Source organism: Geotrypetes seraphini, chromosome 13 (assembly GCF_902459505.1).
Source record: "Geotrypetes seraphini chromosome 13, aGeoSer1.1, whole genome shotgun sequence".
NCBI classification, from domain to species: Eukaryota; Metazoa; Chordata; class Amphibia; order Gymnophiona; family Dermophiidae; genus Geotrypetes; species Geotrypetes seraphini.
The window spans coordinates 30,320,192-30,337,284 of NC_047096.1; the positions used below are offsets into that span (position 1 = coordinate 30,320,192).

Consider the following 17,093-nt stretch of genomic DNA (forward strand, 5'->3'; position numbering starts at 1 on the left):
CATCATTCCTGAATCTACTGCAGGAGAAATGTAGGAGTCTACGCCACTGGAAATACTGCTCAGTGAAATCGAATGAAGCTGCAACTGCGTTCTTAAGTACGAGTCGTACTTAAGGCAGACGTCAGTAACTCGGGGACTGCCTGTATTAGCACTTTTCTTAACTCTTTGCTTAATCAGTATGTGTGTGGGAAGCTTTTTTTTTTAAAACAGAATTAAGAAAGCCCTCTGCCAAACACTGTACTTGAAGCTCTTGTGGGCCCACCTTGTCATATTAGCTCTTTCCTAGCCCTGTCCAATGAAATAAGTTCCTGATCACCAGGGACCGCCAGCATGTGCTAGAAATTCTTTAAAAATTGACCCAGAAATTTTTCATTTATGTTAAGGAGCTGGCAGATTTTGTCCTGTTTCTCTTGATTTCCAGCCCTTATCAGGGATATATACCATGTACTTCTTCCATTTTCACCCCTCTGCCTCCCATTTTTCATCTTATTTGGTCTCCTATATATATACATTCAAATGCAGTGATTTCTCCCTGCAACCAAATGGCTCACCTCAATGCTATAAACAACCTGCACTTTGATGGACCACTAGGTGTCATCATAGATATAACTGCCTGCCGTCTTCCTCCCCCATGAGCACATCAGAGCCAATGCTCCCTCTAAGGATTCTCTCATGTGAACTACAAGTTATAAAAACCCAAAATATTTTCTAGATTTGCAAGTATTTTTGTGAGCAGCCATCTGTGAGCAACACTCCTGGGATATATGAGTGACTGCTCATATGCTTAGTTTAGAGGGAACATAGATCATTGGAGGAGGGGAATAATTTTCAAATGGTCGCATCTAACCATGTTAATCCATCTATTGCTCCTTCCTTCTGTTAACTCAGTAGGATCTATGGCTGGGATCTTGGCCAAAGAATCTTCATTCACAGGTACCTAGGGATTTTTCTTGGGTTTTAGTGGAAACCCTTCCACTTTCCTAGTCTAGTCATTAAGCAGGTGTCCCGAGACAGGGGACTGTGTACCAGGGAACCTTCTAGAACCCTATATATCTTGGGCTTAAATCGAGCCACTAGACATCATAGTGAATAACAATCATGCTCCCCCCAGCTGTAAATGCTGCCTTCCCAGTATCCCTAGTCCTGACTGGCTTGGGGCATTGTAGTACAGTCAAATATCTTCAAGAACTGGTGTAGAAACAGACTTATTGGAAGACTCAACACTAAGCATAACCCGCTAATTCAGGAGCGCTCACTGTTTCCTAGTTAGGAAATGCTAATTGATCCCACCTTAACTTCCTGCAGGTACCATGTGCTGATGATTACACAAATGCATGGCCTGCAAAAAAAAAAAAAAAAAAAGTAGAGGGCATACCTCAAAGATGCTGGGTTAAATCTGGGCTTAGCACATTGTAAAATCCTGCATTACAACACGCTAAGCCAAAACAAAGAAAAATCCAACAGATCTAGTGAAAGGCGAACACCAAAAACAAAGAAAAGTCCTGAAGAGTAGAACGTACAAGGTGCAGGAATCTTTATTAAAAGTCTATATGAAATTATAATCCATAAAAAAATGGCTCTCTTTTACATGGAGTTTCAAGTTTATTTAAAATATTTGATTTGATCGTAAAACCCAAATCCAATGCGATTTACATTTAGTTAAAAATTAGGTTAAAATAAAAAAACAAGACAATTAATACTAATTTTAATAAAATAATACGTTTGAAAAAGGGAGGAGAAATACTGTGTGTTAGCCCAGAAGGAGAAGTTCCTACCTCGATTCACAAATTTTGATTTATTTTATCTCTATACATGATACATCGGATACCCCAGACCCCTGAGGAAGGAGGGTTTCTCCGAAACACGGACCGTGTTGGGTCCACACTCCATGTATAAGAGAGCCGTTTTTTATGGATTATAATTTTATATAGACTTTTAATAAAGATTCCTGCACCTTGTACGTTCTACTTTGCAGTCTTTTCTTTGTGTTTACAACACGCTAAGCTCCTTGTGAATATCTCTATAGGTGTGTATATGAAATCTGAGCAGTGGCTGCCTTGACTATACCGTTCCTTGTTCAGATGCTATGTGATTACATAGCCAGAACACATGGGATTGAGTTTACTTTGATTGTCTGGCGTATACATAATCGGCCCAAACAGAATCAGAGACATCAGTGAAACATAGTTCATGATATGCATCTCCCTGTGATCAATGCCATTACATTGTGAGGAGTGTGTGGCGCAGTGGTTGGATCTACAGCCTCAGCACCCTGGGGTTGTGGGTTCAAACCCCGCGCTGCTCCTTGTGACCCTGGGCAAGTCACTTAATCCTCCATAGCCCCAGGTACGTTAGATAGATTGTGGGCCCACCGGGACAGAGAGGGAAAAATGCTTGAGTACCTGATTGTAAAAACCGCTTAGATAACCTTGATAGGCGGTATATAAAATCCTAATAAACTTGAAACATAGTAACATAGTAGATGACGGCAGATAAAGACCCGAATGGTCCATCCAGTCTGCCCAATCTGATTCAATTTAAATTTAAAAAAAAATTTTTTTTTTCTTTTTAGCTATTTCTGGGCAAGAATCCAAAGCTTTACCCGGTACTGTGCTTGGGTTCCAACTGCCGAAATCTCTGTTAAGACTTACTCCAGCCCATCTACACCCTCCCCAGCCATTGAATCCCTCCCCTGCCCAACCTCCACCAAACGGCCATACACAGACACAGACCGTGTAAGTCTGCCCAGTAACTGGCCTTAGTTCAATATTTAATATTATTTTCTGATTCTAAATCTTCTGTGTTCATCCCACGCTTCTTTGAACTCAGTCACAGTTTTACTCTCCAACACCTCTCTCGGGAGCGCATTCCAGGCATCCACTACCCTCTCCGTAAAGTAGAATTTCCTAACATTGCCCCTGAATCTACCACCCCTAATGGTAGCATTGGCCAAGGCCTTGGCTGTGTTGCACCTCCTGAAGTGGCAGTGCTACAGGTTGCTGTATTTGTAAATACTGCCAAAAGGATAACCAGTCATTACAGGCACTGCGTAACTCCATGCATACTGTTAATTAGATCTAAAATTCATGAAGTCGCTAGAGTGGAAGAAGATACCTTGATTTGGCTCTTACAGGAACCAGGTCTGCCTGCTCTAAAATCTGCAATTATATTGTTTTCATGAACTCACTTTAAAGTCGAAGATTTAAATGTATGCTTCCAGCAAGTATTGAAGTAATTACTGTACAAATGATAGTTCCTGAGATTCTTACGAGTCATTCGCAAGAAAACACACACATACCGCCCATCTTGTACCACCCCAGATGATTCGTCATTTGCAAAATTATCTTACTACCTGGGTTTTTCTGTTTTATTCATGTATCTTTTCTTGATATTTTAATAGGATTGGATTTAAGAGGTCCTAGAGAGAGCTATTCAGCTTGAGTGCTCACTAGCAATTCAAGGGCAATTGAGTTTCGAGTTGCCTTCTATGATCTGTGTGATCTTAGAAGATAGCACATGGCAAATGGCTGTCAGCTTTTAAATTTAAACGAGCATCTTGCAATCCCTCCTCCCTTGCCCTTGTATCTGCCCCCCAAAAGGTGCATAATAGCTAGACAATCACAAACTACCTTTTACTTTCCTCTGGATTTTTTTTTTCCTTACCTTTTCATTAGTTTTCCCATGAAATTCTGCGGTGCAACAAATTTCCAGTTGTAAATATTTCCTGCAGAGAAGAGCAGATATTCACAATTCTGCTTATGTATTTAGTTAACTTGATACAGTGCCCTTCTGATAAATAACCAATAACCAACCAGCATGATGGAAGAAAAGTTCAAGGAAACCCCATAGCCTGTTGTTCCTCCCTTCCTCTAGTGGAATGGTTCCCAAATGTGAGCCTGGAAGTCTACAAACCCATCTGATCTTCAGGATTTCCAAAATGATTATGCATGAGAGAGATTTATATTTGGTGGAGGTACTGTATGCAAATGAGAGACCCTACTCTAATGCACTTCGTGAACAATGACCTTCAAAAAGTTGAGGAGAAAGGGAAACAGGGGAGGAGTTGGTGAGTGTGGTATTTGAACTCAAACTTTTGACTTAACTCTGGAACACGTTGCGAGAGGATGTGGTAAGAGCAGTTAACATAGTTGGTTTTAAAAAAACGTTTGGACAAGTTACTGGAGGAAAAGTTCATAGTCTGTTATTGAGACAGACATGGGGGAAGCCACTGCTTGCCTTGGAGTGCTAGCATGGAATGATGCTACTATTTGGGTTTTCGTCAGGCACTTGTGACCTGGATTGGCCACTGTGAAGACTGTGACGACGAGATACTGGGCTAGATGGACCATTGGTCTGGCCTAGTAAGGCTATTTTTATGTTCTAACTATTGAAATGGGCTTTGGTGCCAGGACCATATATGACTAACTTTTTTAGTCTAGGTTGAAAGCTCAATTCGCATCACATTTTGACATCTCTCTTTAACTACTGAACCTGCTAATTTCAGAGTTATTTTCTCTTCCTTTTTATCGATATTATTTTTATTCCCATAGTCTCACAGATTCTTAATGTGTTACAATCCCCACCCCCACCTTCAATATTATTTTGCTTAATTGCTCAACGTAACCATTTGCACTGACTCATTCTCTGTGAAGCTGTGCAGGGAACCAAAATAAGTTGTTTTTAAGTACACAAAATCTGTCTCTTTTTATTTAGTTTTCACAGATGGTATAAATATCTGTTAGTATTTTTGTTGCCTTTGTGTTAATGGATTCGTTTTCTCACTGCAATGTAACTACGCACATGTCCTTGTATGTGTGTGAAAGATGAAAGTTCCTGTCTATGGATTTCTTTTTGCCTTCCTGTTGACCCAGCTGGGGATTTAGGGTACCAGAATCCTGCAGTGATTTTTGGAAGTCTTTGATGTGCTACAGAACCCAAACCATTAAGTTTCTCACCATGTGATGTAGACAGGATGTCACAATTGCTTGTGTCATGCAAAGCCTCCTCTGTTATGTCAGGGCATTTTGAAATGCAGTGGTGCTGCAAGGTTGTGGGATATAGAACCTGCATTAAAAACCAAAGAGGTTCTTGGGATAGTGTTCCTTACAGTTTGTTTAGTTTATTGGAGAACTTAATATACCACCTTTTGACCTTGAAAAAGGGCACAGCAAAGTGGTTTACAACAATTTAAAGATTAAAAAAGGGGAGGGGGAAATGCCTTTGGATAGTACCCCAGGACCAGAAGACGGAATTCACTGTCTGATTTTGCTAGGCTCATGTTGGATATTGGTGTTCCATCACATTTGATTAATTTCAACATTTATGTTTTTGGACACTATTTGGTTTCCAATCACCTCATTCAATGGTACGTTTTTTGCCATTTTAAATGGCATTTGTTAATTAATTTAGGTGCCGTTTCTAGAATTCCTCCTCCCCCCCACCCCATGCCAATACCTTCACACTATACACAATTCTAGTTTTAGGAAAAGGCAGTTCCAACAGAGTGTTCCAGAGCTTGAGACATTTGGGTAAAATACAGGTCTAGATTTTGGTGCCAGCGGAGAGAGCGAGACCAGAAGGCTTTGAGCATGCGCAAATGCTCAAAGCCCAGTCCAGCCAGGCACAGGGAAGAGGGAGGATCTCCCTCGCACCGCCCAGCCCATCCCAGCCCAGCCCAGCCCAACGAGGGAGGATCTTCGGGCATTGGCACTGGCACGTCCTGTGCATTGGTGCTGGTGCCGGGGCCCAATCGGGTAAGCGACCGATGTCTTTGTGGTGCTGGGGGGGATGTAGGATCGCGGGGGAGGGGGGGTGACGCGAGCAGGGGGGAGGATGCCGGTTCGCAGGCCGGAAGAGGGAGTAAGCTTGAGTGGTGGGAGGAGGTTATAGCAGCATGCGCGGTATACGCGTGTGCGTGCTATATAAAAAAATTTTTTTGCACAAATGGTTTGGACCCACGCGCTATACGCATATGTGTGTTATATACGTATGCGCGTTATATGCGTGAAAATACGGTAATTGTCTTGTATGAATGATATTAGGAACGTATTTTATTTTTTATGGAGTTCCTTTTCTCCATATAATTTTACGATGGTAAACTGCTTACAATTGTCGGAAGCCGTAGCACGAGAGCAAATTTAATAAACAAACATATTCATATTTGATTTTATTTGGCCTCGAAGAGTGCCCCAAATATATTATTCGTATGCAGCCGAATAGTGATTTAAATTTGAATACGAATAATTCAGGGCTGTTCTGTGCTATATCCTACCGAAATAAACACTTCATATCTGATTTCATGTTGTTTCTTTTAAGAACATAAGAATTGCCGCTGCTGGGCCAGACCAGTGGTCCATCGTGCCCAGCAGTCCGCTCAAGCGGCGGCCCTTAGGTCAAAGACCAGCACCCTAACTGAGACTAGCCCTACCTGCGTACGTTCTGGTTCAGCAGGAACTTGTCTAGCTTTGTCTTGAATCCCTGGAGGGTGTTTCCCCTATAACAGCCTCTGGAAGAGTGTTCCAGATTTCTACCACTCTGGGTGAAGAAGAACTTCCTTATGTTTGTACGGAATCTATTCCCTTTTAACCTTAGAGAGGGTGAACAATCTCTTTTTCTCTACTAAGTTTATTCCCTTCAATATCTTGAATGTTTCGATTATGTCCCCTCTCAGTCCCTCTTTTCAAGAGAGAAGAGGCCCAGTTTCTCTAGCCTCACATAGGCCCAGATTCACTAACCTGCCCGATCGGGCCCGATCCGGGCAGGTCCGATGAATTAAGGAAAGGAAAATATGCAGATGGGGCAGGGCGATCGGAGGAACGCCTCATTTGCATGCCCGGATCACTGATGTGCAAAACCCGCGCAGGCGCAGACCATCTGCTTTCCCTGCAGATGGTCTGCGCATGCGTTTTGTATTTATTTATTTTTTACTGGTTTTTGGGCCCGACTCTCCTGCTCCGATCTCCAGCCAAGGTGGTCTGATTAAGCCGGGAGCGGCAAGCAGAGACTACGGGGATGGGGACGGCGAGCCGGAGGCTCCCGGACTGAGAGGCTCTACCTGCCCCACACACCTGGGCCGTAGCCTGCAGCTCTTTTGTAAAATGTGCCGGACAGTGCGTGGCCGGGGGCATAAGGGTTTATTCCATAGTGGGGCGCCTGGTAATTGAGATTCTTCCCTCTTCCTTCCTTCCCTGCAGTGCAAGACAGTGGGTTTAAAGCGGGACTGCACTGTGGCATGCAGCCTTGCTTTAAACCCACTGGCTCGCACTGCAGGGAAGGCAGCAAAGATTAGTCTGCTCTCCCCCCCCCCCTGCTCCAGGGCTTCTGCAGCCCCTGAAACAGGCAGCGAGATCAGGGCAGCAGAGAGCAGGGGCAGAGGCTGCAATGGAGCAGGAGAATCGGTACAGAGGTGTGCAACTGGTCCCCAGCAGTCGCTATAAGAGTTGATCGTCCAGCCCCGTCGGATTGAAAATTTTGTGTTGTGAATCACTGCCTTCCCTACTTTTGAATGTCCCTCCCCTCATTTGGTTGCGCGGATCAGAGGACGGTCGGCAGAGAGGTAAGTCTGATAAAAGGTATGGAAAACCTTTCATACGCTGAGAGATTGGAGAAACTGGGGCTCTTTTCCCTGGAGAAGAGGAGACTTAGAGGGGATATGATAGAGACTTACAAGATCATGAAGGGCATAGAGAGAGTGGAGAGGGACAGATTCTTCAAACTTTTGAAAAATAAAAGAACAAGAGGGCATTCAGAAAAGTTGAAAGGGGACAGATTCAAAACGAATGCTAGGAAGTTCTTCTTTACCCAACGTGTGGTGGACACCTGGAATGCGCTTCCAGAGGGCGTAGTAGGGCAGAGTACGGTACTGGAGTTCAAGAAAGGATTGGACAATTTCCTGCTGGAAAAGGGGATAGAGGGGAATAGATAGAGGATTACTGCACAAGTCCTGGGCCTGTTGGGCCACCGCGTGAGCGGACTGCTGGGCACGATGGACCTCAGGTCTGACCCAGTGGAGGCATTGCTTATGTTGATTAAGTGAATTGGGCTAGAGGGGAATTTGGTCACTAAGGGGTCGCAAACTGATCAGTACACGATTGGTTTGCTTTGTGAATCTAGCCCGTTGTACGGCAACTCCTCTAGTCCCTTAACCATTTTTTGTTGCTCTTCTCTGGATCCTTTCAAGTAGTACTATGTCCTTTTTCATGTATTGGCTATGTTAAGGCTCAGTACCCCTTACTCATATTAAGTACGGTACTCGTATTCAGCCAAATATTCATGGTGATCAATGCTATTTATAAATGCCAGCTGGTGAAAAAATTCAGGGCCAGGTCATACCCAGATACTAGTGAACAATATCCAGCATTTGTGTTAAAACAAAAGGTGGTCTATAATTCCCAAATAAACATAAACATGTGCAGGTACTGATAATATTCAGAACAGTTCCCAGATATTTATCTATTGGGGTTTATTAACCACCATTTCATGAAGAGATTCACCCAAAGTGGTTTACAGGACATTGAACAGTAATCGGGTACTCTTAAGTATTTTCCCTATCTGTCCTGGCAGACTCACAATCTGACTGTGGTGCCTGGAGGGCAATGGAGGGTTAGGTGACTTGCCCAGGGTCACAGGGAGCAGTCTGGGATTGAACTCACAACCTCAGGGTGCTGAGGCAGCAGCTCTAACCACTAGGCCCCTCCTCTATTCCCCTTTAGGATGGCCTCTGCTGCCCTAACATTACTTAGAGAGTCATCCAGTTAATGGACTGAATATTGCCACTAACTAGGTAAAAGCTAGAAAAAGTCTTAAAACCTTTAACTAATTTAGATTAACTTTACAGTCTAATATGATTTTACAGTCTAATATGAAACTAAACCCTTGGCTAGCCCAAATGGTCCTCAAGGCCTACAACTACCTCGACTTTAGAAAACTACTCAAAACTCACCTATTTTGAGACCAAGACCCTTAACGCCCTTTCCTATCCTCCTCCTCCCCCTCTACTGACCTACTCCCCTCCCCCGTCTCCCTCCCTCCCCACTTCTTCCCTCCTTGCTGTTCGCAACACCACGATCAATTTGATATGTAACCACTTGTAACTACTATCTCCCTGTTGTTTGCAACTCTATGATCAATTTGATATGTAACCACTTGTAATCTCTGTCTAACTAATGTGAACCGCCTAGAACTCTTCGGGGTATGGTGGTATACAAAAATAAAGTTATTATTATTATTATTATTATATTGTCATTTTTCTGATGTGAATGTTTGTAAACTGCTGCAAATTCACTGTGAAAGTACATGAGGTATAAAACATAACTAGAATAGAAATACCGGCATCGTAAAGTGCCTCCGTAGACATGATCCACGACAAATGTAGGTCTTGAAAACCCTCTCCTACATGTCCAGCGCCTACCTTTCCTGGAGCCACAATTCTATAAATGATGCTGTCACGTGATTGACACGCGATCGGCGACAATTTTTCAGGCAGCCGCCGACAACTGTGCCATTTATAGAATTCAGGCCTAAGTGCTTGAAAGGCAGTTAGTGAGGGTGGGGTAAGGCCAGTACTGGGCAGACTTGCACGGTCTGTGTCTGTATATGGCCACTTGGTGGAGGATGGGCTGGGGAGGGCTTCAATGGCTGGGAGGGTGTAGATGGGCTGGGGCGAGCTTTGACGGAGATTTCAGTAGTTGGAACCTAAGCACAGTACCGGGCAGAGCTTTGGATCCTTGCCCAGAAATAGCTAAGAAGAAGAAGAAAAAAATTCAATTGAATTAAGTTGGGCAGCCTGGATGGACCATTTGGGTCTGTATCTGCCGTCATCTACTATGTTACTGTGTTGAGGGAAGGGATTAAATGGAGAGACTCTTTAGAATTAGTTATAGTGCTGGATAATTGTATAGTCTTAGTAGAAACATAGAAACATGACGGCAGAAAAGGGCCACAGCCCACCAAGCTGCCCACTCTACTGACCCACCCCATCGCGTCTGAGTGCCTTACTAGGCCTCTGTAGGGATCCCACTAGAAGTCCCATTTATTCTTAAAGTCAAGCACGCTGGTGGCCTTGGTCACCTGCTCCGGAAGCTTGTTCCAGCGACCCACCACTCTTTCCGTGAAGAAATACTTCCTGGTGTCACCCTTAAATTTCCCTCCTCTGAGTTTGAGCGGATGCCCTCTTGTGGCCGAGGGTCCCCTGAGTAGGAAGATGTCATCTTCCACCTCGACACGACCTGTGATGTACTTAAACGTCTCTATCATTTCCCCTCTCTCCCTGCGTTCCTCCAGAGTGTAGAGCTGTAATTTGTTCAGTCTCTCTTCGTACGAGAGACCCTTTCAAAAAGCAGCATAAAGGGGCAGATGGGCGTTTTTCTAGTCAAACCTTTCCGATTTGCTATTTATGAAATGTATTTTGTGGAAGGATTTACTACTGCTTCTATACTACTTATCGGTTCATAGATAGTAACGCGGAAGACAAAGGTGCGCGCCGACAACTGAGCGCAAGACGGAGGTGCGTGCCGAAGAAAAAGACTGTTTTTAGGGGCTGCGACGGAGGGTTTTGTTGGGGAGCCCCCCCCCCACTTTACTTAATACAGATCACGGCGGCATTGTGGAGGGTTTGGGGGTTGTAACCCCCCACATTTTAGTGAAAACGTAACTTTTTCCCTAAAAACAGGGAAAAAGTGAAGTTTTCAGTAAAATGTGGGGGGTTACAACCCCCCAAACCCCCTACAACGCGGCACGATCTGTATAAAGTAAAGTGGGGGGGTTCCCCCCCACACCCCCTGTCGTAGCCCCTAAAAACAGTCTTTTTCTTCGGCGCGCGCCTCCGTGCTGCGCTCAGTTGTCTGCTCGCGCCTATGTCCCGGCGCGCTTTTCACCTGACATCCTACTTATCATTTCTTTAGTGCTGCAAGACGTGCGCAGCGCTGAACATTAGAGCATCCAAGACATGGTTCCTGCTCAGAAGAGCTTACAATCTAATGCTTTTTATGGTAGTTGTCTGCAGTGCCTCTAAATCTGAAGGGGGTGTGTTGGTTTGGGTGAGACTAGGGTAGGCTTATGATTTGGATGTCTTTTTGCAATAAATGAACATTTTAGAAAACATCCAGGGCACACTTTGGACATTTGAGGCTAGACCTGTTTTAACAGTGAATAAGTGCCAACAAGATGCCCAAACTGACCAGATGACCACTGGAGCGATGAACGCATGACTCCTCGCACACTCTCCCAGTGGTCACTAACCTCCTCCCATCACCCCAAAGATGTGAATGAAACAGTACACACCTTCCTAAATGACAACTTCAGATGTTGTTTATTGAGAGCTTCTATATGGCTACTAATGACTGGGGAGTCGATTCAGAGCTTCTGTAATGGTGTTACAATACATGAGTTAGCGTTTTCTGAGATGGTTTTCAATACAGACACATTTATACCATAGTCAATCATCCTACGTAATTACAGTACATGTTTAATACTAGTATCATGTATTATGTTTAGACTAAATCCTACTTATTTGCACACATAATACCTGTATCTTGTTTTGTGTTGTGTTCCTAATGGGGACTAGCCAGCTATCTCCTCTATGTTGCTTTATTAGTTATGGGCAGACCTATTAGAGCATCAAGCAGCTTCTGGAGTAGCCTAGTGAATGCTTTAGAGAACTGTAAAGATGGGGACACAGGCCTGTATCCCAACTACTACACATGGTAGAATATGTGAGACTTCTGAATCCCACTGTACCTACATATAGGTGACAGCTGCAGGCATAGGGGCTATTGGCATAGTGTACACAGTGGGATAGTAAGGGAGGGCAGTCCGCCCTGGATGCCATGTTGGTGAGGGCGCAGACACCCGTCCTCCTCTTCGCCCCCCTGCTCCCCTACTACCGCGTGTACACGCCACTTCCCTTCCCCCGTACCTCTATCACGTTCCTGGCGTAAGCAGCAACAACCTAGCTGCTGTGGCGCCAGCATCGGCTCATCCTCCGACATGACTTCCTGGGCCCGTGCCTAGGAAGTGATGTCGGAGGAAGAGCTGACGCTGGTGTGACAGCAGCTTGGGGGCTGCTGCTCGCTCCAGGAACGTTACAGAGGTGCGGGGGAAGGGAAGCGGTGAGCGTATGGCATGAGGGGACAGGGAAGGAGTGTGTGGAGGTGGGTGGGGAAGAGGGTGGGGAAGGGGCACCTTTGCTCCAGGCACTTCTCACCCTCACCACAGTTCATAGTCAGTCTCGCACGAGACACCAGCGCGCCGACAATCGAGCGCTGACAATTCAGCGTAAGACACCAGTGCGCCGCAGGAAAACATTTTTAAAGAGCTCCGAAGCAGGGTGTGAGTGGGGAAAACCCCCCACACACACACACTTTACTGCATAGTGTTTGCGCTGCTGTGGGAGGGGGGTTGGGGGATTGGAACCCTCCATTATAGAGAAAACTGAACCTTTTCAGATTTTTTTCTGGAAAAGTTCAGTTTTCTCTATAATGTGGGGGGTTGCACCCCCCCCAACGGCAGCGCGAACAGTATGCAGTAAAGCCACACACCCCGTCAGAGCTCTTTAAAACTAAGTTTTCCTGCGGCGCGCTTGTGTCTCGCGCCGAATTGTCAGCGCTCGATTGTTGGCGCGCTGGTGTCTGGCGCGCGATTGTCCCGTCACCCTCACCACTCCGCTGAGTGTACTGTTGGGTCAAGTAGGCTTTGAGTGGGGTTTGGAGGGCTTCCCTTACATTATAAGGGGGTTATGGTGAGAGGTGTACCTGGGCATTTTTATGTGTTCACTGAAGTTCCCCTTAAGGATCCCCACTGCTCTGCTGGATTGTCTGCGTGGCCAGTGTTTTAGAAATGCTGGCTCTCCTAAATCCCAATGGCTTCTTTTGTGCATTTTTCTTTCTGAGGTGGGTTTGTTTGTTTGTTTTTTAATGGTTCAAAAAGATGGATGCATTGACGACAAGCACGTCTGAGAAATGACCATTTTTGAAATGAAAAGATAAGACGTTATTCTGTTTTGAAAATGGTCATGTTCACTACTGGATTTTTGTGTATGTTCAACAAAATGTCTATACAGTGGTACCTCGGTTTACGAGAGCACCGGTTTGCGAGTGTTTTGCAAGACGAGCAAAACATTCGCAAATTTGGTGCCTTGTGAACCGAGCTTGCCTCGCTGTACGAGCGCCCCCCCCTGCGAACCGGCACCATCCCCCCGCGATCCGGCACCCCCCGCCGCCACCTGAGATCCCCCAACCCACCCGAACCCTCTTCTTACTTCCAGTGTAGCCTCCGCATCGGCACCAGCATGTTCTGTGCCTGAAAATCTGCTTCCTGTGCTGGGCCTTGAGCATGCGCGCATGCTCAAGGCCCGGTACAGGAAGCAGATTTTCGGGCACAGGACATGCTGATGCCGGTGATGCCGATGCGGAGGCTACACTGGAAGTAAGAAGAGGGGTCGGGTGGGTTGGGGGATCTCACGTGGCGGCGGGGAGGGGTGCCGGTGGCGGCAGGGGGTGCCCGATGGCGGCGGGAGGGTGCCCGTTCGCGGGGGGGGGGGCCTTCGGGGGGAGCAATGCCGGTTCTCGTGGGGGGGGAGCAGCGCTATTGGCCTCGGGGGGGGGGGGTTTGGGGTGGGAACATATCAAAGCAAGTTTCCCTTACTTCCTATGGGGAAACTTGCTTTGATATACGAGCATTTTGGATTACGAGCATGCTCCTGGAACGGATTATGCTCGTAATCCAAGGTACCACTGTACTCAGATTTGAACGTTTTATTAAAAATGCTCCTCCACATGTGCTTTTAGTAGAATCCATGTAGGGTATACATCTTAATTCTTTCTCTCTTTTTGTTTTTCTGGGCAGGTACGGACATGGCCGTCTTCTGTCTTCTGTGTGGGAAGCGCTTCCAAACGCAGATAGCCCTGCAGCAGCATATGGAGGTGCATGCAGGAGTCCGCAGCTACATCTGCAGTGAATGCAACCGCACGTTCCCTAGCCATACTGCCCTGAAGCGTCACCTCCGCTCGCATACAGGTAAGGTCTACCTGTCTAGCTGGAAAAACTGATACCAGCCATCAAAGACCTAGTTTGTCACCAGCCACCAGAGACACTATGTGTTTCAACTTGTGCTAGTGAGAAATAGGTAATGAAGCTTCCACTGCTCTACCATGTTTTAGTTTCGGGTTTTATTAAAACTTTCTAGCCCGCTCAACAGTACATAGAGTCTGGGCAGCTTAAAGTCTAAAAATAGAAAGACATAAGCTTGACACTAAACTTGAGTTAATACTAGACCATACACAATAGGGAATGAGGAAGAACTACAATTGTTGATAGGACAGTGGAGATGAAAGTACATAAGGTAAATGTTCATGTGTCCCATAGTTCTCACTAATGCATCCCATCTGACAGTCCCAGAGATTGAGTCTGGTTTTTTTTTCTGATGGTGGTAGTTTTTCTGTCCCCTTAAAGGTTGGTGATAACACTGTCAATCCTCCCATCCTGTGGCAGCCAGGCTGGTCTTAGCAAGCGACTTGCTGTCATGAGGGTTCTGCAGGTGTTATGTACTTTCCTTCTCACTGCCTATCAATAATTGTAGTTTCTCCCCCATTCCCTGTCGTGTATGGTTTGGAGCGCTTGACTTAATGCCATCTGGTCCTGGTGATTTGTTACTCTTCAGTATTTCAGCAAGTTCTGAAGCCTCTGCTGTCACCTTAGTCTGAGCTGCAGGTTATGCTTTATCTCCTGAATTTCCCCACACCCCAGAGCATATAAAAAGCAAATGTACAAATCTCCAGAGCCTGCCTCTGATGGCCTGAAACAAGTCACTGGTAGTACCGCAAGATTATTGCTATGGAGATTTGGGTGCCATTTTGAATACTAAAGCCATCGGGTCAAGAACATCCAGGGAGTGTTTCTGCCACCCATTTACAATCAGAAGTGCCCTGGATGTAGCAGAAAGGATATGGATTTGGCGATTCATATACAAAGGGAATCAGAGGTGCAGGAGATGTTGGAGTGAACTTTTCTGCAGCTGCCTTTTAAAAAAAAACAACAACTTTAGGGCCTACAATGTTAGCATTTCTGCTGCCAGGAATTTTCCAGCCTGAAGCAACATAAATTTCAATTTACCACACAAATCACATGCGCAATTTTGCAGATCAGTTAAGTAAAATTAAGAACATGCTTATTTTTAATCTAAAGTCTGAAGAGCTGCATGCTCAAATGTCCAAAATCTCCTGCTTAGGCACACCCACTGGTATGAAGTTAAGTAGATTTCTGTGTTGCTGCTCATCAGTGTCAGCCAATTGAGGAGAACCCAAAATTTCCGCAGTAAGACAACGCTCCGGATATTTGTCTTTAAAGTGGCTGGTTAGGGTTTTATCCCAGCTGCATATCTCTATACGCTCCTATGCGTATCTAAACATCTACCTTGATAGGTTTAGATGTACACACGTTGTTTTTATTTTTTATTATATATCCATTAGTTATTTTTTTTTAATAAAAATTATTTATATACATTTTTAAATATCTCTTTTAGGGCTTTTACTTCAACTTCCACATATTTTGTGATATAATCATATCCAAAGGATATGTACCATTCTCTCTTCACCATAAAGACACATTTTTACATCCATTCTCATTTCTAAGACTCTGCTATTATTTGTTCTGGATCACCTTCTTCCAATCTGATAGTGCATCACTTTGGTTTAGTACCTTCACACATCACCCTAGCACTAGTCGGTGGTGCCCCCTCTCCCGCGCGCGCCCCCTTCCCTTTCCCCGTACCTTTTTAACTTCTCCGGTGTGAGCAACATGCCCACATTGGTGTCGGCTCGCTCTATGACATCACTTCCTAGGTGTGGGTCCCGGAAGTGATTTTCAGTGAACTGGTTGACGAAGACCAGGAGTTGACAAATAAGTTTGAGTGGTTCAGCAGTTTTATAAGATTTGGAACATTATGCGTGATAACATTTTTGGACATTGAGATACATTCATTGTTAAGTGATTATGATATAAAATGTTTGACTTGTCAGCACCATGTTGTGCTTGATATTTCACAATTGTATGAGCACAGTTTTTGTGTTAGAAAAAATTTTTCACTTGATAAGTGGAGGTTTTTTTCTTTATTAATTCTGATGTCTGTCCATCAAGGGAGCTGTCCACAGCACAGTGCTGAATAGCATATAAATGTGGTTTAATAAACCCCCCTTGGTTCAATGGATATTTAAATCAAGTGATCTAACTTTTTATAAAATGAAAAAGGTGGTCTAACACTTTTTCATGTGTTTCACATCATATGATGATTTTATTTATTTGGACACATTTACGATTGGAGAGGAGTCATCATCCAGGAATTAGTGAGACAATGAGTATAACAACAGTTTCTTCATAAACCAAGGGCTTCACCTGTGTCTTGTTTTCCTTTTCTCACACAGATACACGCACACACACTGTAGTGCATGTAGATACTGAGGCATAATTGTGCTCTCGGCTAGAGCACGTGTGGCTGCCACCTACTGGATGAGGCCAACACCATGTATTAGGCTGAATGCATAAAAAAGAAGCCTAAGTTAAGACTCCCCTTGTCTCCAACTCTCTGTATGGCTCTAGAGTCTAGAATAATCACTCAGACAGTGGTTTACTAATCTCTTTTCCTCCAAATGTAGAATAGGAAAAAAAGGTTTAATAAACAAAGATTTTAATCTCTGCAGATCTTTGAGACCCAGCAAGAAACACAAGGCATTTGTAATAGTCTGATTTTCTTTGTTACCAGTTATAAAAAGAAAAAAAAAGTCTGCTACACTTTTTGATTTTCCATCACCCAAAGGCTGCCGCTGTAAAGGATATCACAACCGATTACTGTCCTTTCAAGCAGCTATTTGGGATGCGGACTTTCATCCGTTATTTTTTATATCTACATCGTATCAAAACTTTAGGAAATTGTTAAAGACTTATTTATTTTAGGAAATTTTTGAAAGACTGAATTTGTATTTCATTCTGTAGTTGTAGCAGTTTTCCATTTTGTTAAACCGCATAGAACTGAAGGGTAATACGGTATACAAATTCCTGTGTTGCATAAATAACTGGGCATCTAGATATTTTTAACTCCTGGT

General features: G+C 44.5%; 1 protein-coding gene across 4 annotated transcripts in view; it reads left to right on the forward strand.

Annotated features, from left to right (window-relative positions):
* The window catches only part of ZBTB16 (zinc finger and BTB domain containing 16), a 371,412-nt gene that overhangs the window by 328,646 nt on the left and 25,673 nt on the right, over positions 1-17,093 (forward strand). For all 4 annotated transcript variants that reach the window (XM_033917282.1, XM_033917281.1, XM_033917283.1 and 1 more), the window contains exon 5: positions 13,843-14,013. In XM_033917282.1, the coding sequence (XP_033773173.1) occupies positions 13,843-14,013 (171 nt within the window). The remainder of the gene's footprint in view (positions 1-13,842; positions 14,014-17,093) is intronic.